This window comes from Ambystoma mexicanum, chromosome 10 (genome assembly GCF_040938575.1).
Source record: "Ambystoma mexicanum isolate Mex_15411 chromosome 10, UKY_AmexF1_1, whole genome shotgun sequence".
Classification (NCBI taxonomy): Eukaryota; Metazoa; Chordata; class Amphibia; order Caudata; family Ambystomatidae; genus Ambystoma; species Ambystoma mexicanum.
The window spans coordinates 59,759,049-59,782,384 of NC_090932.1; the positions used below are offsets into that span (position 1 = coordinate 59,759,049).

The 23,336-nt window shown below is 44.5% G+C and overlaps 1 protein-coding gene across 7 annotated transcripts in view; it reads left to right on the forward strand.

The window, feature by feature from the left end:
* TNK2 (tyrosine kinase non receptor 2) overlaps positions 1-23,336 on the forward strand; it is a 503,525-nt gene that overhangs the window by 197,509 nt on the left and 282,680 nt on the right. For all 7 annotated transcript variants that reach the window (XM_069617503.1, XM_069617505.1, XM_069617507.1 and 4 more), the window contains exon 2: positions 2,781-2,958. In XM_069617503.1, the coding sequence (XP_069473604.1) occupies positions 2,781-2,958 (178 nt within the window). The remainder of the gene's footprint in view (positions 1-2,780; positions 2,959-23,336) is intronic.

Here is a 23,336-nt window from a genome sequence, read left to right on the forward strand (position 1 = left end):
ACACACTAGGCAAGTTGAAAGTGAAAGAACTACAAGAATTAGTAGGCTGTGGTGGTCTAAGACTGCAGAACCAAACATCCTGGCAGGAGAGTACACCATGTATTCCGACCACCCATAAAAAAAGATCGTTAGCTTAAAGAGACCTTTTTTTGTTGACCCAAGGGAACATCAAGAACGGTTATTTATAATACAAGAGAGCGACAAAGAATCCAGGGGAAGGGAAGAACCCACTGGAGCAAGAAAATCTATCCTTGAGAAACTTCTTTTTGTGCAAACTACACATCTTCTGTTTCTTTTGAACATTTACCAAACTCTTAAGGACAAAGACATTCTCTTTTTCACCTTTGAATTTCTTTGTTTAGAATGTGAGGGTCAGAATAGTGTTTTGGCTTTGGGCAGTTTTGTTTTGGACATTCTGACACTAACAGATCCCTAGTTTTGTGTTTAGGTAGGAAACTGTGCTAGTGTACCAACCCCTTTTGTGTTCTAATAAGTCTTTAGCCAAAACCATGTCCACCTTGTGTCCGAGTATCATTCCTGACACATCACACAGTTCAAAAAGACAAAGCTGAGAATCAAACAAGAACTTTGCCTCATCTATTGGAGTGCATTTACATCCTGAGGAATACAGCCACCCAAAGAAAGTGTACCTACTGTGAAAATGTAATTCCTATTAAATGGCCATCTTTAATAAAGTGTTTTGGAGTGCACAGATTAACATTGGTAAGGCCTATCACAGTCATGTGACTTCCTGACCCTCAAACATCAAGCACAAGAAAACTAAAGTACAATGTAATGATCTAAAAACAGCATATATTTTAGTGACTGTCTTTATTATGTATTTTAGAGTGTAAAACAAATTCATGAAAATATGTAAGCCCTTATGCAGCATTGTGGGAAGCAGCATAGGTTTAATTTTAACCAAGAGGGTCTGAAGTGTAAGAACAGAACTGAAACTGCATTTAACTTTCATTTTTGCTCTGCTGAGTTAGAAATGGTCAACATGAGGAAATGAAACCTTCCCAGGTTCATTTCTCAGGCTTATCACATAAAAGGCCTAATCCACCCCAGAAATGCACATTAAGAGCACACATAAAGGCTTTCTTCGGTCCAGTTTGCGCCCAATCAGAAGATTAAATCACTAGTGGGCTGCCATGTGTACACTTATGGATTCAAGTCCTCAGCTTCAAAGCCCTTGTCATAATTTGCATATTGCATATTGTTAATGATCATACAAATACCAGTGAGTTAAAGAATCTGGGTCCTGTGAAGACATTATGAAGCAAGACCCAGACAACCGATTCAAAATTCAAAATAAAATGCTTCATTAAATCAAATGCCAGGATGGTAGAAGGCCTAACCTGCCCTATGCTGAGGTGGGATTTTCAAACCTGAATGTAAGTAAAGTGTGAGTCAAAGAGTTCAACTTAAATCTCTCTGTGCCCAAAACCTATCCTTGCCCTCACAACTAAAGCTAATCCATATGTAGGGATGTCAATAATACAACAAATGGTGATTTACACACAGTTCAGAGCTTTATCCAGCACGTAGATTCCTTTTCAGCTCCCCAAAAGACTCAAGATTATCTTTCTCGCGTTCAAGGCAATACAGTTCCAGACAATCCTCGGGGTTCCCTTCCCCAAGTTCCAAGCAACACATTTCAAAAGAGAAGGGTTTTGAGGCTTTGTTCTCAAGATAACACTTGCAATTTCTCAAGTCTCAGGGTTCCCTTCCCCATGACTTTAACTCAGCCACTTGGACTTGTTTCAGTCTTTTCAAAAAGTTGAACACAACTTGAGGTTAACCTGATCCTTCTTCTGGATTGCATCACCAGTTCACTTTCAGTGCTTCTCCTTGGTTTGCTTCACAATGTCTTTGGTTTTCACAATTCGGGGCTCACTGGTCTGAGTGCAGTCGTCAGACCACACAGTCCACCCACCACAGGTTGCGCAACCAGGATCCCTAGACTCTTCAGCCCACACAGGTTCTTCTGCACTGCACCTGTGTAGAGACTCACATTCACTTAGTGTCTCTGTTGGTCTCTTGGCTTTTTTTCAGTTTTTGCACTCCTTTAGCTTCTCCTGGTTACCCTCTTGGCTCTGCCATAATGTGGCACACACCTTTTGCCAGTCTTTGGCCTTGCCGCTCTGCAGTCATTCACAAAGTTAACTTTATGATGGTCTCGTTTATGCCCCACCTTTCTATGGCACTCTTTCACACTTGTGATCTTTTCCGTAGATTGCTTTCGCATGGGAAATTTCCCTTTGGCTGTTATCTGCTATTTGCTTTGTCCACATAAAGTTCACTTTATTCAATTCCGTATTCAATTTGCTTAATTTCAAGGTTTCATTCAGTTCGGTATTTGATACAGGGGTCAAAATTAGCATTTGTTGACCAGGAGCAAAAAGCACCTCCTGGGTATCCGACATCACCCATTAGGTAGGAGCTATGTCCCGGGAACCAGAAGCTAATACTTTAATACGTTGCCTCTCTTCTATGCTTGAAGACGGATTCACTGAGGCGATAAACTATAGGTTGTATTTGGTGCTTTCCACCTAAAATGGGAACATACCCGGAGTTCCTTCTCCCTTCTTACATTATTTGTTTGCCACCCTATGCTCTGAGAGTTTTTGTTTTATTTACTGTTATGGTGCTGGATTCTGTGCACTAAAGGATGCGTCATTCCTGCTCCATGAAGGCATTGCATGCTTGGTACGGGATTGAATTCTGCGTTTACTAGCTGCCCGTCGCTAACACTGCCTCCCCATTTGTCTTTGCAGAAGCTGACTGATAGCATGCAGTCCGATGAGGGCACGGACTGGCTCCTGGAACTCCTGGCGGAAGTGCAACTTCAGCAATACTTCATCCGCATCCGGGATGACCTCAACGTCACACGCCTTTCGCACTTTGACTACGTCAAGAATGAGGACCTGGAAAAGATTGGCATGGGCCGGCCAGGTGCGTACCTTGGGTTAATCGGAGTCCAGGGGCAGACCCCTGGGCCAAAACTAGGCTAAGCAGGTCCTTCAGTCTGTCCTCCCGGGGATACAGCCCATAATAACAAAACAGAACCCTAAATGAGCATGGCAATATTTGGCTGGGAATGAATGAGGAGTGGATACAGTTCCCTATGAAGCGCTCCTATGGTGGAGAGCCTGTCTTTGGAAATGCGTATGGGGCTCTGTTGGGAATGGATCTCTTGTGAAGGGGAACATTAAATTGGTCTTCACATGAAGGGAAAGCCAAGGCAAAGTGGAGGCTCGTAGCTGCATGTTGAAGGAAGGCACAGGAAGGGGCAGGAGGGAGGAGCTAGGGGACTGTAGCCACCCTCTGACATCAAATTCTCTGATTTTATCATTTATTTCCTTGTCACTATCTCTCTGTGATTCTTTAATTTTTAATGATGTACTTATATTAACTCTAATAAGGTATACAAATGATCAGGGTGTCCCGAATGGACGAAAAACTCTACTGAGACAGACCAGTGTGTAAAAGTGCTTTACTCATACTGAGCTCATTAAAATAACATATTTAACGTGGTCCTAAATACACAGGACAAGGGACATCTCATTATAAAAGTGCGCTTTGCTGACAAACCGTACAGGAATCAAAACACGTACAGTGGTAAACATGGGAGACAATTATTACACAACATATTTCACAAAGAGAACTACGGGTTCCCATTCTATTTGGTTGGGAGCCGTCTCATTATCGGAATCCACTGATTCAAACAGCTAATAGATGACAATATTAACATTAAACACTGTAAGAAAAAATGATGACACAGGTGTGTTTTGGCCACTTATGGCGTGTTGTGATGCCAGTGATTAGGTGGCCTTCATCAGGACGGGGGGAATGTAGAGACAACAAATGGTTGATCCGGTGTGGGTCTGTGAAATGACAAAAATGAAACAAATGTTATAGTGAGTCACCGAGCGACCATTCGGGTATTTAGTTCATACATTTATACAAGCTATCATTGCTGTGGTTCATTTTGAAAAGGCCCCTGGAGGGGGCTTACCGTGTAGTATTTGTGTGGCACGGTATCGGACTCTGCTTGCATCACCTGATGGGAGTGCAGGAAGGACTCATGGTGGCCTTAGGATGGATCAGCTGTGTGGATAGGAAATTAGGTAAGTTGCTGGGGAAGGGCCAGTAAACCACTTATCCCTTCAAAATGTGAAACATGAGCCTGTCATCCTAGTGCTCACTGGGCTGGTTGATGTGATCTCTGTCGATTTGAGACGGATATGAGGGGAGTTGGAGTGCATGCCACGTAATTGGTGCCCCCCTGAGTGGGCAGTGTACCTTCGTTAGGTGGTGACAGCGGGGGTATGGCCTGGTGTATTCTGGTCCCAATCATGCGGTGGGTGCACATGCTGGAAGATTCTTGCTGGCATTGTTATAAAAACGTGATGACTCCCGATATCGCTAACAGTGTGGAACGGTGATCATGCAGGGCATGAATAGTCTACAGAAGCCACATGTAAATACACCGATCCGGACTGTGTTAAAAAAACTGGCTATTAGTGTGCTTGGCCCAGTATTGGTCCGAAAATCTTACTCTAGCTGCTGTGTGGAGGTTGGCTGTCGGCGTATGATTAGTGCAAGTAGACTGATTACAGGAGCTGCCATAGCTCAACTGTACATTTATCGCCATGCATCCATAGTCATGGCAACGGGGCCGTTGTGTGTGCGAAAGAAGGGTGGCCATTGTATAATGGTTGTGCCTGCCAGCTAGAGATAGGCCACCCCAGCTGCAAGAGTGTGTATATCGCCATGTCTGTAACGTCACACTGTCGGTCAATAATTAAGGAAGATGGACTGTGAAGTAACAGAGATATTGTGAAGGCGATGTGACTTTAGGCGGTGGTGGTACACAAAGATGCAATATGGTACTCAAAACCCATACTGATGCTGCTGCATTGATAAGGGTAAAGCATAAATGTGCTAAAATGAGGGACACTGTAAGAGCGGATGCAATGACTATTGCTCCTCGATGCATCCAAAACATCCAGTGTTGTCGGAAGATCTCAAACGAAATGGCCCACCTGAAATGCCCATGTCTCAAAATGGTTAAGGCTGGTGCAGGTAAGGCAGGTGACAATTTGATTTCACAGTCGAGGTAGGAATGGCGCTAAGGTGGCCAGTGTCATTGAAACGTGTATGGTGTGTGTTGCATTAAGGCGGATGTAGGTTTGCTTGTAAAAGTATATGACATTCAAGAGCTTGGACCATGCAAGGGTCTGTCAGCATTGCTAATGGAAATTGGAGATGATGCTGAAGTCGAGTATAGGACAGCCTGTGAAGGACACCCAACACAATTTCATTAGGTCCCCAAGAAATGGCTTTTAAGCCTGTAATGTTCACAGGTTTGTCGACACATATTGCGTGTAACTTCACCGAAAACAAAAAAGTATTTGAGCATCACAACATTCAATGGGCGATTCAAGCCAACACCAACTGCAACAGCATAATGGTTATTTACGTGATAAGAATGCCCGTGCCATTTATTGTACATTGAAAAACTATCAGGGTAGTAAAACAGCAAATCTCTGAGCACCGCTCGTGTATTAAGAACCAAGTACCAGACAAACCACTAGTTGAACATCACGCCACCAACAAGCACACCAACTTGCGGCTAAAATGGTTTGTCCTTCAGATGGTTTCCCCACAGAAGAGGGGAAGAGATATTAACAAACAGTTGACCAAGCTTGAACAGAGGTGGATACACCGTCTGGACACTGTCAACAAAGGTCTTAATCTTACAGTCGAGTGGAGCCGTTTCTTGGGGACCTAATGAACTTGTGTTGGGTGTCCTTCACACGCTGTCCTCTATATGACTTCAGCATTATCTCTAATTCCCATCACCAATGCTGACAGACCCTCTCATGGTCCAAGCTCTTGAATGGCATGTACTTTTTGTGCTATTTTACGGTTCCGAAGTGGGGCACTAGCAAATTTACATCTGTCTAAATGACACACACCATACACGCTTCAATGACACTGGCCACCATAGCGCCATTGCTAGCTCGACTGTGAAATCAAATTGTCACCTGCCTTACCTGCACCAGCCTTAACTATTTTGTGACACAGACCATTTCAGGTGGGCTATTTCGTTTGGTGTCTTGCGACAACACTGGAATTTGTGGCTGTATGGAGGTGCAATAGTCATTGCATCCGCTCTTACAGTGTCCCTCATTTTAGCACATTTATGCTTTACCCAGATCAATGCGGCAGCATCAATACAGGTTTTGAGTACCATATAGCATCTTTGTGTACCACCACCGCACAGTCACATCGCCTTCACAATATCTCTATCACTTCACAGTCCATCTTCCGCAATTATTGACTGATTGTGTGACATTACGAGCATTGTGATATACACACTCTTGCAGCTGGGGCACCTAGCTCTAGCTGGCATGCACAACCATTATAACATGCCCGCCCTTCTTTCGCACATATGACGGCCCTGTTGCCATGACTACGGACCCATGGCGATAAACGTTCAGTTGAGCTACGGCCCCTCTTGTAATCAGCACGAATCGCACGTCGACAGCCAACCTCCGCTGCATTCACACAGCAGTTATGATAAGATTTCCGTGCCAATACTGGGCCGAGCACACTAATCGCCCATTTTTCCGTCATCAGTGTATTTTCTTGAGGCCTCTGTAGATTATTCACGCCCTGCATGATCACCGCTCCACACCGTTAACGATATCGGGAGTCATCGCGATTTTATAACAATGTCTGCAAGAATCCTCCCGCATGTGCACCCATTGCACGATTGGAACCAGAATAGACCCGGCTATACCCCTGCTGTCACCACCTAACAAAGGTACACTGCCCACTCAGGGGGGTACCAATTATGCGGCGTGCACTCCAACTCCCCTCAGATCCGTCTCAAATTTAGGGAGATCAGATCATCCAGCCCAGCGAGCACTAGGGTGACAGGCTCATGTTTCACATTTCAACGGGATGAGTGATTTACTGCCCCTTCCCCACCAACTTACCTAATTTCCTATCCACACAGCTGATCCATCCTAAGGCCACCATGGGCCCTTCCTAGACTCCCCTCAACTGATGAAGGCAGAGTCCCATACTGTGCCACACAAATGCTACATGGTAAGCCCCCTCCAAGGGCCTTTTCAAAATGAACCAAAGCAATGATAGCCTTTATAAATGTATGAACTAAATACATGAATGGTCACTCAATGACTCACTTCAACATTTGTTTCTTTTTGTCATTTCACAGTCCCACACCGGACCAACCATTTGTTATCTTTACATTACCCCCGTCCTGATGAAGGCCACCTAATCACTGGCATCACAACACGCCATAAATTGCCAAAATACACCTGTGTCGACATTTTTTCTTACAGTGTTTAATGTTAATACTGTCATCTATTAGCTGTTTGAATCAGCGGATTCTGATAATTGTTCGGTTCCCAGCCAAATAGAATGGGAACCCGCTGTTGTTCTCTTTTTGCAATATGTTTTGTAATAATTGTCTCCCATATTTAACACTGTACGTGCATTGATTCCTGTGCTGTTTGTCAGCAAAGCACACTTGTATAATGAAACATATTTTGCCCTGTGTATTTAGGACCACGTTAAATATGTTATGCAAGTGAACTCAATATGAGTAAAGCACTTTTACACACTTGTCTGTCTCACTCGAGTTTTTCGTCCATTCGGGACGCCCTGATAATTTGTATACTTTATTATTTTACAAACCTGGACAGATCAGGGAATTGCCAAGAGCCCCAAAGTGTATACCTTATATTAACTCTGCTTAGCATCTTTCTTACGTCTCTGCTTATTTGATCTGCTATCTGATCTATACAGCCTGTCCCATCGCCTTTCAAATGTGTCATTCAATCTATCCAGTCTAGCATATAGCCTATCAGTCTATCACCAAATCTCTGTATCCAGCCTAACATTTAACCTATTGGCCTGTCACCAAATCTCTGTATCCAGTCTGACATTTAACAGATTGGCCTACTGCCAAATCACCCTATCCAGTACAGCATTGAATGTAGCGTCCTATCAGCAAGTCCCCTTATCTAGTCCAGCCTTTAATCTATTGGCCTACTGCCAAATCACCCTATCCAGTACAGCATTGAATGTAGCGTCCTATCAGCAAGTCCCCTTATCTAGTCCAGCCTTTAATCTATTGGCCTGCTGCCAAATCACCCTATCCAGTACAGCATTGAATGTAGCGTCCTATCAGCAAGCCCCCTTATCTAGTCCAGCCTTTAATCTATTGGCCTACTGCCAAATCACCCTATCCAGTACAGCATTGAATGTAGTGTCCTATCAGCAAGCCCCCTTATCTAGTCCAGCCTTTAATCTATTGGCCTGCTGCCAAATCACCCTATCCAGTACAGCATTTAATCAAGTACCATTTCACCACATCTCTCTAGCCAGACGCTCAATAACATATCAGCCTACCGCCAAATCGCTCTATCCAGTCTAGCATTTCACCTATCTGCCTACTGACAACTCTCTATCCAGTCCACCTTTTAATCAATGGGCATATCACCCTAGCATTTAATATATCACCAATTCCCTCTATCATTTAATCTATTGGCCTGTTGCCAAATCTCCCTATCAAGTCTAGGATTTAGCCCATCGCCCTACTACCATATCACCATATCTAGTTCAGCATTTAATATATTGCCTTCTCACCAGATATCCCTATCCTATGTATTGCTCCATCAGCAAATCTCTCTGTCCAGTCCAGCTATTAACATATATGCCAAATCTCCCTTTCCAGTCTAGCATTTAGCCCATCAGCCTACTGGAAAATCACCCTTTCCAGTCTAGCATTTAATGTATCGCTGTATCACCAAATCTCTATCTAGTATAGCATTTGGCCTATTAGCATACCGCCAAATCTCCCTGTGCAGTCCAGCATTTAATGTATCACTGTATCACGAAATGTCTATCTAGTATTGTATTTGACCTATTGGCCTACTGCCAAATCTCCCTATCCTGTCTAGCATTTAGCCCATCACCATACTGGCAAATCATCCTATTTAGTCTGGCTTTCACTCTATTGCCATATCACCCAATCTCTTTGTCCAGTCAAACATTTAACCATCTGTGTTGGACCGCATTCTTGTAACCCTGAATCAAGCCTGCTTACGTTTCCTCATAGCGCCTCGATGCCCGTGGGCTGTAGTGCGCTCTACAAATACAAAAATAAAGTATGCAGACAAATCTCCCTATCCAGTCCAGCATTTAATATATCGGCCTATCAGCCAATCTCCCTATATAGTCTAACATTTAACTTAGTGGACTACCTCCAAACCATCCTATCCAGTCCAGCATTGAATCTAGCGCCCAAACGACAAATCTCTATACAGTTTAGCATCAATCTATTGGCCGATCATCAAATCTCCCTATCCAGTCTTGCATTTAACATATCAACCTACATACACATTTCTTTTACCAGTCTAGTATTTAACATATCAGTCTACCGCCAAATCTCCCTATCCAGTCCAGCATTTAATCTGTCTATCAGTAAATTTCCCTATCCAGTCCAGCATTTAATCTATGTCTATCAGTAAATCTCCCTATCCAGTCCAGCATTTAATCTGTCTATCAGTAAATCACCCTATCCAGTCCAGCATTTAATCTATGTCTATCAGTAAATCTCTCTATCTAGTCCAGCATTTAATCTATGTCTATCAGTAAATCTCCCTATCCAGTCCAGCATTTAATTTATTGACCTGTCACCAAACCTCCTTATCTATTCTAGCATTTAGTCCACCAGCCTACTGCCAGATCATCCTATACAGTCCAGCCTTTAATCTGTTGCCCTTTGTGATAAATCCAATGGTATCATCACTTCTTTTCCGGTGATGACCTCCTCCAGTGTGGCCAAGTGATGGCAGCTGCTACCTGATCCTGACCCTGGGGGTGGTTACATGAGGGAGGATCTCATGGGGAGAGGTAGACTCCGGGAGAGGGTTGTGGTATCATCGGGTGAGACATAGCATCCCCTTTCCTTTCTCAAGATACATCTCCAATTCCCCATGGCCTCATAGGCTTATTGTAACAGCCGCCCACCCCCATGAAGAGTAGTACAAATCCGTTGTTACACACCAAAGGCCAACTCTCAAAATCTAACTTGCCTTATAAAATTACAAAATACTCTTTTTCCAATTCCACCTACTCTTCTTCCAAACCTAGTTTGCCTTTAAAACCCATTGCAAACATTCAAACAGTGTTTTCAGGAAGGGACTACTATTCCCACAACACTGGGACGAGGAAGAGGAGCGTAGTAATGCAGAGCACAGGAATCCACGAGTACAGGCCGCGCTCTAGTGGCAGCGAGCGCAAATCTGTGCCCGGGAAACTTAAATCACTGAAGGGAAACATGCAGGCAGGCTGCTGGCAGGAGCTAGTTGCTCCTCTCTGTGCGAAGGCACGTCTGGGAGGAAGCCGGTGGTGCCAACCGGCTCGGGAACCTGAAGGGAGAAGGCATGACACACAGCGAGAACGCCAGAAGTCAGTGGACGACTCCTGGGCATTTGTCGTTGTCAGAGAACTGCGCTTTGCTCACCAGAATCCCATGCAAAGCAGACAAGTGCAGAGGAAGCCTCCGTAAGTAGGAAAACCGTGGTGAAGCAGAAAGCAGCAGGAGACCACCACTGGCAGACTACGGACGAACCGAGAGACGCCATCAAGACCCAGTAAGTCCATGAAGGGACAGAGAGAACAGTGGGGCATATTAGCGACCGCTCCAGAGAAAGAAAAGGAACAGTTTCTAAAACCAGAGAGAGAAAGACTGAAAGAACAGTTTCCCAAGAGAAGAGACTTTCAAGTTTGTCAATGCTTGTTGCAAGCATATAAGAGACATTAAAGATGCCATATATATAAGAAACTAAGTATTTTAGCCAAGGAGGCTAAAAAGCAGAACCATCAAAGGTGGGCGAGTGACCAGGAGCTCACATATTAGAAGCCCTGGCAGGAGAGTATACAGGCAGCTATATGTTTGTGCATTTAGAAAGAAGCCCTGGCAGGCGAGAATACCTGGCATTTGCAAATGGGTAAAATAAATCCTGGTAGGGAAATACAACAGGCGAGATGAAAGTGAATAAAGCACAAGAAATAGCCAGCAGGCTGTGTTGGTTTAAGATACCTGGCAACAAAAACCTTGGCCGGAGAGTACATCAGGGAACCCGACCACACATAAAAAGAAAGAAAACCAGTTTGAAGATGACTTTTGTTGTTGTCCCATGGGACTGTCTAGAACTGTTATTTGTAACTCACGAAAGTGACAAAGAATCAAGGGGAAGGGAAGAACCCTCTGGAGTAAGGATACCCATCCTTGATTTTTTGTGGGAGTTACATATATATATTTTTCCTTTCTTTTGAAAATGTACAAAACACTGAAGGCCAAAGACATTATCCTTGTCACCTTAGAATGAATGTGTTTAGAATGCAAGGGCCAGAATAGTACTTTGGACACAGGACGGTTTTGTTTTGGACATTCTTACATCGACAGATCCTTAGTTTTGAGTAGGGAATCTCTGCAGGGGCAGAAGGGCCATTTCCCAACCCCTTTTATTTTATAATGAAAGTCTTTAACCAAAATCATATCTAACTTGTGTCAGAGTATCATTCTTAACTCTTCATGCCTATTTCCACATCTCTCTATCCAGAGACTACCATTAACATATCAGCCTACCGCCAAATCTCGATCTAGTATAGCATTTAACCTATTGGCCTACTTCAAAATCTCTCTATCCAGGGTAGTATTCAATGTATCACCAAATCTTCCTATCCAACCTAGCACTTAACCTATCATTCTACTGCCAAATCTCATTTAATCCACCGGCCTATCTGCAAATAGGTTAAATGCTGGAATAGATAGGGCTATCAGCCTACCGCCAAATCTTTCTATCCAGTATCGCATTTAACATATTGCCCTACTGACAAATCTCAATCCTGTCCACTTTTTAATCTATCGGCCTTTAACCAAATCTCCCTATCCTTTAATCTATCACCAAATCTCTCTCTCTAGTCTAACTTTAACCTATTGATCTATCGACAAATTTCCCATCCAGTCTAGCATTTAACCTATCGGTCTACTGTCAAATCGTCCTATCCTGTCCAGCATTTAATCTATCACTGTATCAGCAACGCTCTGTATCTAGTCCAGCATTTAACCTTTTGGCCTGTCACCAATTCTCTCTATCCAATCTAGCATTTAACCGATTGGCCTATTGCCAAATCTCTATCCCGTCTATTGGATAATCTACCTATTCTGTTTGTTGAATGTATCTGTCCAGTCTAGCATTAAGTGTATCTAAGCTGTCCCTGCAGTCTTTCCAGTCATCTCATGTATCTAAACAACGCCTCAAATTGGCCACCTCCAACATTATTAATTTATCATTGCCACCTGGCTCAGGTGCGTGAGCTAATCCGCCTGCTCAGATTGTGCATTGAAACTACTGAGCCAAGACAAACCTGTGCTCTGAGCACTGCACAAACTCGCAGGCAATGCGGCTCTTGCTAGCTCCCACTCTATCTCTCTCTGAAACTCCCCCCTGATCTGCCTAGCACATGGCACTTTTTCTTGGGCTTGATTTAGAACACCTCATCTGCACCACTACTGCTCAGCATCTGGCCCCTCGCAGCCTGCCATGGAAATAGAAGAGGAGTGTTGCTTGGAGCGACAGCCTCAATCTTCATAGTAGCCCACTTAAATGCAATTCTTTTTTGTGCAGTGCAATTGGTTGCATGCTCTCGGCAGGCCCTTGCTTTATACAAAATAATTGCTCTAAGCACCTGGGTTGGCGCTATAGCACTTTCGACAGATTTCACTGGCAGGTAATGTGAATGCGGCCCTCGTTTCGCTTGGATCAGGAACGTGGGCCCTGGCTGTTGCCAACTGGGAAGTCTGCCCAATATGGAAACTATGTAATTTAACAATGTCTCTAGTCATTACCATAGTCATTAACTGCCATTAACTGTCATTAACTGCCATTAAATTGTGCGCTTTTATGATTCTTTCCTTGTCGCTGTATTTCTCTGCCTCTCTACCTTTTGTTTATGCCATATAGTGTATATGTTAACCCTGTATATCCTCTTTGTGGCTCTACCTATTCTATTTGCCATGCAATCTGTGTAATCTGTCACCTATACATCTAAACTATGCATTATATATATACTATGAAACCCACTATACAATTGCCCCAATCTATCAAATCTGTTTTATTGAACAGAGGCATCAGATTTAAAGAACCCCATGTTTGCTCTCTCTAAACTCCACATTATTGGTCTATACTGTGTGCATTTCTTCTCCCCTCTAATTGAGCCTTTGTTCATCGCATGGTCACTGATGTCATTATCTGCCCTTCTAGTTGGTGATGTCTCTCTCTTCTGAAGGCCCCAGGTAAGAGCCACTGTGGCAGGAGGGGAAGTTAAGGAGCCAATCAGAGTTTAGTTAAGTGGATTTAGAGACACGCCACTGATTGTTTCCGGTTATTGTTCATCCAATCCTGTGTCAATTACTGATCTGATTTGGGGCAATTCTTGATCTGCTTCGCAAATAATCAGTTATTCATTTTGGGAAAATTCGGGGTTTGCTTCTGAGCAATTAATGAGCTGGCTGGCATAATTTTAGTAAGAGACATTGTATGGTCTTAATGATTGAAAATGAATGTGCTACCTACTGAGCAATAAGGTTGGTTCAGTGATATTGTAATACCTAGGCGGCTTGCTTTTCAAGTTGTTTTGAAAGTAGTGGAGTCTAACAAATGCATGTGATTTTCACTGGTAGTCTGAAACTATCTAAACTTCAGAGACCCAAAATGTAATCTATTCCAAAAAGCCAATGCCTATCAATCTTCCATATTATGCATGTAATAAATTACCCCAAGTATGTGCCAAGAGGAAAGGTTTCTTTACAAGCGTTTACCTGCCTCATCTCAGTACAGAAATATTCCTAGCGTCCTCAACAATTAAACATATGTGACCATTCTCTGGTGACCTTTACATTTCAAGCACATGTCACAGATGGCCTCAGTAACACACCAACTCTCAAAACCTAAGAAAGTTGAAGGGTTTTATTGACATGCTGCTAATAGGCTTTCTCGACTAGAAATATGAAGTCCCTCCCTAACCTAAGCCTCCCTACTCCAAAGGTTAGTAGGCCAACTGGCTATTGACCGCTACTCTTACGTCTGGCTTGACGTGACGGCCTAAATGCACATGCTGTATCTATTTAACTCACTCAGGGACTTCGTAGGTGTTTTGTTATATTGTCTTATACCGTGCACCGCTTCCACACAGGGGCAGTCTCCATGCGCTCACATGGCTCTGCAAGAAAGAGGACAGGGTTGGTTAGTGAGGGTAGAGGGATAGGATAGGGCCATAACCAGGAGAAACTGGTGTCTGTGTGCGTTGGGTTGCAGATGGGTTGTTTGCGTGCACTGGCTTGTTGTATCCGTAAGGGTGCGGCTCAATGCCTGGGTTGTTTGTTGTATGTAAATGTCTGTTACGTTAGGTGTGACCTACTCTACTCCTGGGTTGTTTTAGGGGTTGTGTGGGTGTGCCTTTCAGACACTCAAGTCCCACTATGCCTTCTTCCTTTGGGACCCTAAGGTTCCTCTCCCTGTATATCTCTGTCACTCTCCCTTACTCCACCTGCTCAACTCTCTCAAACTCTACCCACATTCTCTCCTCTTTCCCTGTGTCTTCCTCCTCTGTCATTCCGATGTGTGTCTCTCTCGACAATCTGCCTCCACCCTCAGATCTTACTTCTTACTACTCTCCCCTCTCCACAACACTACTACTATCCCCTCTTCACACTAGTACTATTCTGCCCTAACCACACTACTCCCCTCTCCACACTATTGGAGTGTTCCATCGCACCTTCCCCTCAGTCCCCCTCCTTTCATCCCCTCAGTAACCTCTCACTCCTTACTGCCACTACCCCTTCATTCACTCACCAGCCATAAACAATCACAACACAATATCACTTTCTAGCACCAACCAATACCTCACCTTTTCTACAAAGCGGTATCGGGTGATCAGCAGTGACACTGCCCAAACACATAGGCACTGAGGGAGGGGTCAGGAACTGCCCCCTTACCCCCTTCCCCGTCTGGTAAAAATGGTTCTGGCTTCGACACTGGTAGGCTTCCCACACCTGGCTGAGAGGGGTCCCCCTACTCCAGTGACAGTCGGACCACTGACCCTGTCACACACCCTCTTCATCACGTACATCGGGGAAATCTCTGGAGTAAACTTTTCCCACCGGAATTCTACAAAATTGACATTTTCCCATTTGGACAAGCAGGTCATGATAAACCCTTGGAGCAGATCCCTAAACGTCTCAATTCCAGGCATGTTGGCTGTTCGTGCATACCACCTGCAGACCGCTGTCTCCATTGCTATTTGCACACTATCCCCCACTGCACCCTCCCCGAGCGAACCTGGTTCTTGGCAAGAGCTGACATTTTTTCCATGGGCTGACAAATGCTTTCGATCATGTGGGAGGTGATGCACCAGGAATGGATTTTTAGCCAAAAGCCTGCGTTTTGTATTCTGTGACTTCTAGTTTGACTTTCTGTCCAATAGTTTTCTACAAGTCTGAGGATACAAAATGTTGAGTTAAAACCCAGGACTGCATGAGAGATGAGACCATGCGTGGACAACCTTGAGCCATTGATGACTTGGGCAAACATAGTAGTCCGAATTCACCGTCAAGTTCAGGGTCAAGCCCAGTGTTTTATAAGGTTTAGAAGATAGTGATATAATATTTAATTTTGCCCACTCCTTGAGCCAACCATTAACATTTGTGTTAGCTTTTTCTGATGGTAAATACGAGGTATTTGCTCTGAGGTCCTTAATTTAAAAAATGGAGTCCCCGACTAATATTATTTGACCGTGACAGATGCCTGATCTCATGAGTGGCAGACGCATGGTTAAAGCCTCTCTACCTGCAGCAGCAAAACCCATAGGGCTGTCAGGTGGAAGGGGTGGGGGATATACTCGATTTGCTGTTGACCCGTTGATTGTAAGAGGATTCAATTCAACACTACAGCTAAGTCAATGCCCAGTCTGGGATACTGAATGGAAACCCTTATTAATATATCTTTATGTCCAGTTCATGCGTTCTGGATGACTACCCCTATATAACACCCCTCTCTTGGAATCCTCCTGACCCCACTGAGCCAAGAAGTAGTTCTGTTTTGCACGTTTAAAGGTTTATTTGATAATTTAAACAATATATATATATATCACGCTTCATAATAAATTAATAATTGAATATCACACTGAATCTGAGCAGTAATCAATAATGGATAGTCTGGCACTAGCACACTTCTTTATAATCAATGATGAGTGGTTATAGGATGGATAAGATAGCAACAATACTTTATGGTTTCAAATGGATGCAAGGTGGAATGAAAATGCAGTACAGAAAATACTCAATAGGCGTTCAACAAAACAATGTAATCACTTTTCTCTGGCAATCCCCCCCCTTTATGCAATGCAAGGAAATGGAAGGAAAGCACACAGTTCTCAGAAATGCAATCAAATGTAATTCAGTTCACCCCAGCAAGCTTACACTACAGAAGTTGGAAACACAGGCCCAAAATGCTTTTATATGTGCTGGCAATGAAGTAAAAAATATGCTAAAATGCTTTTAATTCCCTCTAGAGGTTCAGGGTGAGTGGTATCAAGTTAATACTAGTCCAGGCTCACTTTAGCAAGGATCTAGGAGTAACTAGCAGGTTAAACGAATTTTTGGCAACTGAAAGCAAGAAAACTGCTGTTTTCATACGTTGAGAAATTTGCAATTCGCGGCAAATTCGTGAGTGCGTTTTTCGCGATTGCGGCAAACGTATCGGGGGTAGGAATGCGGTTCTAGGTTCGTAGGAAAGCTGAGATTCTAAGCTTTCAGAGGAAAGTTACTGCAAGTCTCTAGCACAAACGGTTACGGAGTTATGAACGATTAAATAAAGGTAGTTTTTCGGCTTTGAAATTTTAAAATTCAAAGTGACAAGTGCAGCTTGCAACTAGAAAATGACAGGTGACAGTTAGGAGGCAGTTCTACTTAGATTAAAATAGCTTGGATTAGATTATTTTAACTAAGAGATTGGTTCTGCACAGTTCTGCTAGGTACTCACACTATATTCTTGAATTAAATGGGCCTCGCCACGGATCTGGTCAGGTTTTAGACTGGACTCTGGTCTGGTCTCTGCACTTCACAGTGATCTGGGTCAGCTCTCTCTCTCTCTGGATTCTGGAGATTGATGGATTTGAAGTCTGGATCTTTCTGCACAGCTTTCTCTAGAGATTGATGGAGGTAAAGTATGGATTTTCCCGGCAGAGCGTCCCGCAGCAAATGGATTTGAAGGTCCCTATCTGTCCTGTCTGTCTGCTTTTATGTGTTTTGAAAATGGGTGTGTGTGCAGCATCACTAGGCTCTACCCCTCTCCACTTGTCATTGGCCACTTCATCCTCTTCCCCTTGATTGGGGGAATGAAATGAAGTGTCATCATGATGAGGTCTGTTTATGATACAGAGAACCCACCCCTGTCAAATTACACACAATCTATATTTTGACCCAAAAGACACATTTGCACAGGTACACATTTGTTTAAAATTACATGCACCCATCACATATCACAGGGGGTATACCCTGTCCAAATCTGCTCTTCCTGGGAGCTTGCATTCAGAAATGGCAACATATTTCACTTTTTGACGGGTTTCGCAATATTGGACATTACCCCAAATTTACACACATGTGCGCAAGGAGTATGGACATTAATTGATGAAGTGTCAGATTTTTAACATGCATACATTTTAAGTAATACCCTCTTAACTGCTAGCTTGCCCCCAGATCATGCCACCGGTTCTAAAAACCTCTTAAAATGTGGGCAGAAAAATCACAAGAATTATGGTATCATTTAAATAATTTTCACAAGTCCGCTCTATGAGTTATTCATCTTTTTCTAAAACCATATTCTGGCTACAGGGGTGTGGTTTCCCCCCAGCACAAGGTTGAATTTCTGGTTTTTCCAGTTCTGCCAAGCCAGCTTGCTCTCACAGGCAGTGCTCCTCCCCTTTACTTCCAGGAGGAAGCCACTTTTACAGCCCCCGTAATAAAACATTTGCCTGAGTCAGGACAGGGCTTTGTTCAATTTCCTGCAGAGCCCAGGTAATTCAATCAGGGAAGTGTCATATCCCTTTTGGTGGGAGCAGCAAAAGGCAGATAGGCCTGGGAACACAGCTGTTGTGCAAGTCTCAACTCCTGTCGGGGGTAGCTGGTGGGCAGAATTCAGTTCCTTAAGCCAGGCCCCAGCTAATGTCACTTTAGTTCCCCAGTTTAAGTCAAGACAATTTTTTACATATGCAGCTAGGATGCTGATTCTAAGTTTAAAACTATGACATTTAAACAATTGCAACCTATGTGACACTCAAAAGTAGGTCACTCATTTCTTTTAAACATTTTCTATTTTTGGTAGTTTTAAATCCAGTTTCAGTTAGGCTGCTGCAGACCTGCAGAGCTCAGCCAGTCTTGTTATGAACATTCAAGTCACTTCAAAATATAACTTAACATTGGATCCACCTCTCAGTAAGTCTTTCTTTGGCCCGCCTTCATTTATTTCATTCATTTATTCAGTTTTAAACAAAATCTGGTGGTTTTAAAACGCCGGCTTTCTGATAGTGGTGAGTACTGGTACTGCACCCATTTTTGGGATTTAAGAAAATGAATTCCCCACAATTCTAGGTTGCTTTTGGCAATCAGCATTGCCATTCCCAATGGTTTCAGACTACTGTGTGGGTAGTCCAATGGTGGTTTTAGGCAGTGCCCTTCTGTGCCCATAACATCGGCAAAATGGGTGGCAGCCTATTCTTCATGCACTTCCCTGTGCATTTTCTGGGAAGCTCTGGCCGTAATGATGTTTTCAATGCCAGTACTGTACAGTTTTTTGAGGTAGGGCTCGGATGTATGGGTAAAAACATCCCACAAGCCCACCTCTTGCGATGGCCATTCTATTTCACTAATGGGACTCGCAAGACCTGGGATGTTTCCTCATCTTCTTCCAATAGGTGGCACAGTTCAGCATCTTTTCCTCCATCCGGTACTGATCGATCGGTTCTCCTCGCCGGTCCTGATGGGAATATTGGGCGGTACCCCGGGCCCCTCGCGTCTCTGCTCCCGGTCTCCGGATCGTCCTCCTTGGCCAGTCTCGAGGTTTTCTTTCTCCTAGGATGACAAAGGAAGAGCGGCAATACCTATTCATGGACATTTTTTTCCCCCACCATTGATATAGTGGGGTGGCATATAAATTTATAGTCAAAACATATGAACATGCACATTTCTTTTTGCATTCAAAAACAAAAACACCCACATTGAGAAACTCAGAATTTGATAGGCGATATGTCGGATATTTTAAGTTAGAACTGAATTAATCTGAGACAGTACCCTCTAGGATTCCAGAGGATTCCTCCAGTTGTTGCAGAGTGTGCCTGGGATGGCAACACTTCAACTGGTTAATGTGGACCCACTTGTCTTCCCCCTCTGCCAAACCGCCTTTGGGGATGCGGATCTTGTAGGCCACAGGGGAGATTTTGTCTATAATCTCAAAGGGTCCCTTCCATGTAGGCAAAAATTTTCGCTGTTTGGCCTGGTTCCTTTGGAAATTGTATAGATAGACCCGGTCCCCCACCTGATATTCCTTCCTGGAAGTCTTCAGGTCATAGTGGGTCTTCATGCTATCAGCTGATCTTTCTAGATTCCGCTGAGCATAATCAAAAGCATGTTGAAGGTGTTTCCTTAAATTCTCCACATACTCATGAGTTGTGGAGGCATTTATCAGTGTCTGCTCTTGGGTCCTGTAGAGCAAATGCTGAGGAAGCACCATCTTGCGCCCAGTCATCAACTCAAATGGTGACATTTTGGTTGCAGATGAAGGGGTAGATCTGATCGCCATTAGGACCAGAGGTAATCGGATATCCCAACTTGGCCCAGAATCTGCCACAAACTTCTTTAATATGCTCACAATGGTTCGGTTATATCTCTCTACTGCCCCAGAAGAAGCTGGCCGGTAAGCAATATGCAACTTCCTTTTGACCCCCAGTATCTCCCACATCTTTGTCATTACTTCACTGGTGAAGTGGCTACCCCTGTCTGACTCAATCCTTTGAGGTAGACCGAAACGGGAAAAGATGTGGTTAATCATCAGGGCAGCTGCAGTTTCTGCCTTTCAATTTGGGGCTGGGAGACATTCCACCCACTTGGTAAACAGGCATGTCACAGTCAACATGTACTTATTCCCCCTAGCAGAGCGAATCACGGGGCCTACAAAGTCGATTTGTAAATCTGACCATGGCAGTGTCATCCCCCTCTTTTGGAGAGGCGCCCGGTGTGTAAGGGATGTTGGCTGAAATTGTGCACACACAAGACAACCCTTCAAGTATTGGTCAAGGTCCTGCCCCATGTGTGGCCAGTATGCAACCTCTCTTAAGATTTCCAGTGTTGTGTGAAACCCCCTATGACCGGCGGTGGCCGCATCATGGGCGTGACTTAACATCAGGCTTCGGAATGAGGTAGGAACCACCCACTGATCGTGGCCAGCTTTGGATTTCCTTACCAGCAAACCGTCTTGGATTCGGAACATTTTTGGACATTTCATCAACACTCTTAGGTCCTCTTTCCCAATGTAATCGGTATCCGTCAGGGGAAAGTTCTCCGGGTCCTCAAGGTGTTGGTAAAACTTACCAATAAATGGATCCCCCTTCTGAGCTGTAATCAAATCAGCATCAGGGGTCTCCTTACTCCATTGTGCAATTGAAAGATCATTGTGAGCATTTGTCTGGGACCTAGTGATAGCGGTGACTTGGATTTCCCCCAACAGGGACTCAATCTCAATTAGATCCCCTTGGATGGCCCCGGTTTTGGCCAGCTGATCAGCTAAGTCATTTCCAGTTTTGTCTGGTCCCTCTACTTTGGAATGACCCTTGATCTTTTTCCAATAGATGGTCATCTCATTCGAGGTGACCAGATCATCAATGTTTTGGATCAACTTCCCATGTTTCAAGGGTTTGTTGTTAGCACATAACATGCCTCTGGTTTTCCAATTAACCAGGTGCTCCACGAACCCGTTCTGTACATAATCCGAATCTGTGATTATGACCAGTTCGTGGAGTTGATGCTGGACAGCAGTGAGGATGGCCTGATGCACAGCCATCAATTCTGCCACCTGACTACTTCGGGGACCAATTTTGTATCCAGCGGAGGGTTCTGGGGACTCATTCACCCATGCATTCCCTACGCCGGCCACCAGTTCTTTCTCCCCGTTGTTGTCAACATGGTAAGAGCATCCATCCACATAGACAGTGGGCATTCCCTCACACTTGTCCTCTTCAAAGACTTTGTGTGGGGAATTAAGGTATGCCTCCATGTTGTCCTTTATTTTTAGACCTTCGTCCTCGAGCCAGTTTTCTCTGGCACAATCATGCAAGTCAGCCAGACCTTGCGCGAGGGGACTCTTCTTGTTTTGGCCATATCTGACCTCCACAGGAAAGCCTTGCATTGACAGAATCCAGGAAGTAATTCGGGAATTACTCACATTTCCGGCCCGGATTCTGTCACTTTGGAGATATTGCAGAGGCTGGTGTGGAGTCTCCACTATGATGTGTTCCCCCTGGATAAACGGGCGGTAATTCTTCAATGCCCACACCGTTGCCAGGAGTGCCTTCTCACAATCGTTGAATTTTTCCTCCACAGAGGATAAAGTTTTGCTCGCATAGGAGATTACTTTATTGACCTTGTCATGCTTTTGGTATAATACTGCTGTCAAGCACGTCTTAGAGAACCCCGTCTCCAGGAAGAACTCCTTGTTTCTGACAGGGTAAGCTAGGCAAGGCGCTTGTGAGAGGCTTCTTTTGAGTTGTTTTACTGCCTCGGCTTGTTCTGGACCCCATTCCCACTTGACCCCCCCCCTTCAGGAGATGAATCAGGGGTCTGGTGATTTCTGCATAGCCCTCAATGAACTTTCTGCTGTAATTAGTCAGTTTAAGGAGGCTCCTTAGTTCCCGCAGAGTTGTGGGGTCTTTCAGTTTTTGGAGTGCTTCCACCTTCTTTTCCTGGGGACAGAGACCCTGAGGAGTAATCTCATGCCCCAAGAAATTAACACAGGTTCTACACCACTGTGCTTTCTGAAAGGAAAGTTTTGCTCCGGCGGCCCTCAACTGGGTCAGAACATAACGGATCTCCGCTATGTGTTCCTCCACAGATGAACTTTTGATGAGGACATCATCTACATAAGCCAGGTTACCCCTCGCACCCAGGTCGGGCATGGCCTTATGTAGGAAAATATTGAACTCATTACCGGAGTTAAGGTATCCGAAGGGAGTCCGGGTCCATGTGTACTGCTGGCCCCCAAAGGTAAAAGCCAGCTTGTATTGGTCCTCCCTACTGACAGGCACAGTCCAGTATCCATTGGTCAGGTCTATTGCAGTGAATACCTGTGACCCCTGGATCTGGGCCAGCCCTTGGTCAATGTAGGGCAGAGGCCATCTGGAAGTATGGACCCGTTTGTTGAGCTCCCTGAGGTCGGCGCAGAGTCTCCACTGGCCGTTTGGCTTCAATATTCCCAGCACCGGATGATTGAAGGTGCTGTGGACTGGACGGATTATTCCCCGGGGCTCAAGGTTCTTAATTATTTCAGTAAGGGACTCCATTGATGCGAGAGGCAAGCGATATTGCTTCACAAACACAGGAGTCATGCCAGGGTCCGTGGGGATTGTTGTTGTGTGGATGTCAGTGCGACCACAGTCATATGAGTTTACTGCAAAGAGATCTTGGAAATCCAAGAAAACTTGTTTCAACTTTTGCTTTTGTCACACAGGCATCAGCTAGGTTGACTCTGTCTTCCACCATCTGCCTGAAGCCTGGAAAGACTTCTGGTTTGGCTATTTCAGCGGCCTCCTCCAGCTGGGTGGAGAAGTCCCTGGTCAGAGTGCTGATTTGGACCGGAGGCTTCAGGTGGGAAAGGCAGCCCTCATGGACTTGGAAAATCACCTCATCCCTCCTGAAGTCACAAGTCACATCTTCCTTACCATAAGGGCAAGAAGTGTACACCAGGAAGTTCCCCCCATGCCGGGTAAAAATCCTGTCTGGTGTTGTATTGTCATCACTGTCACTGTCAAAACAGTCCTTGGGGATCAGAAAGAAAAAGTTGGCAACTGGAGATCAGAGCCATTGTGGGTTCCCCTGGCTCCGGGTGAGGCAGTCATCAGGATAGGTTTGAACCAGGGGATTTTCTTGCTGTTGGTTCTGGGATGAGATGGTGGGCGGC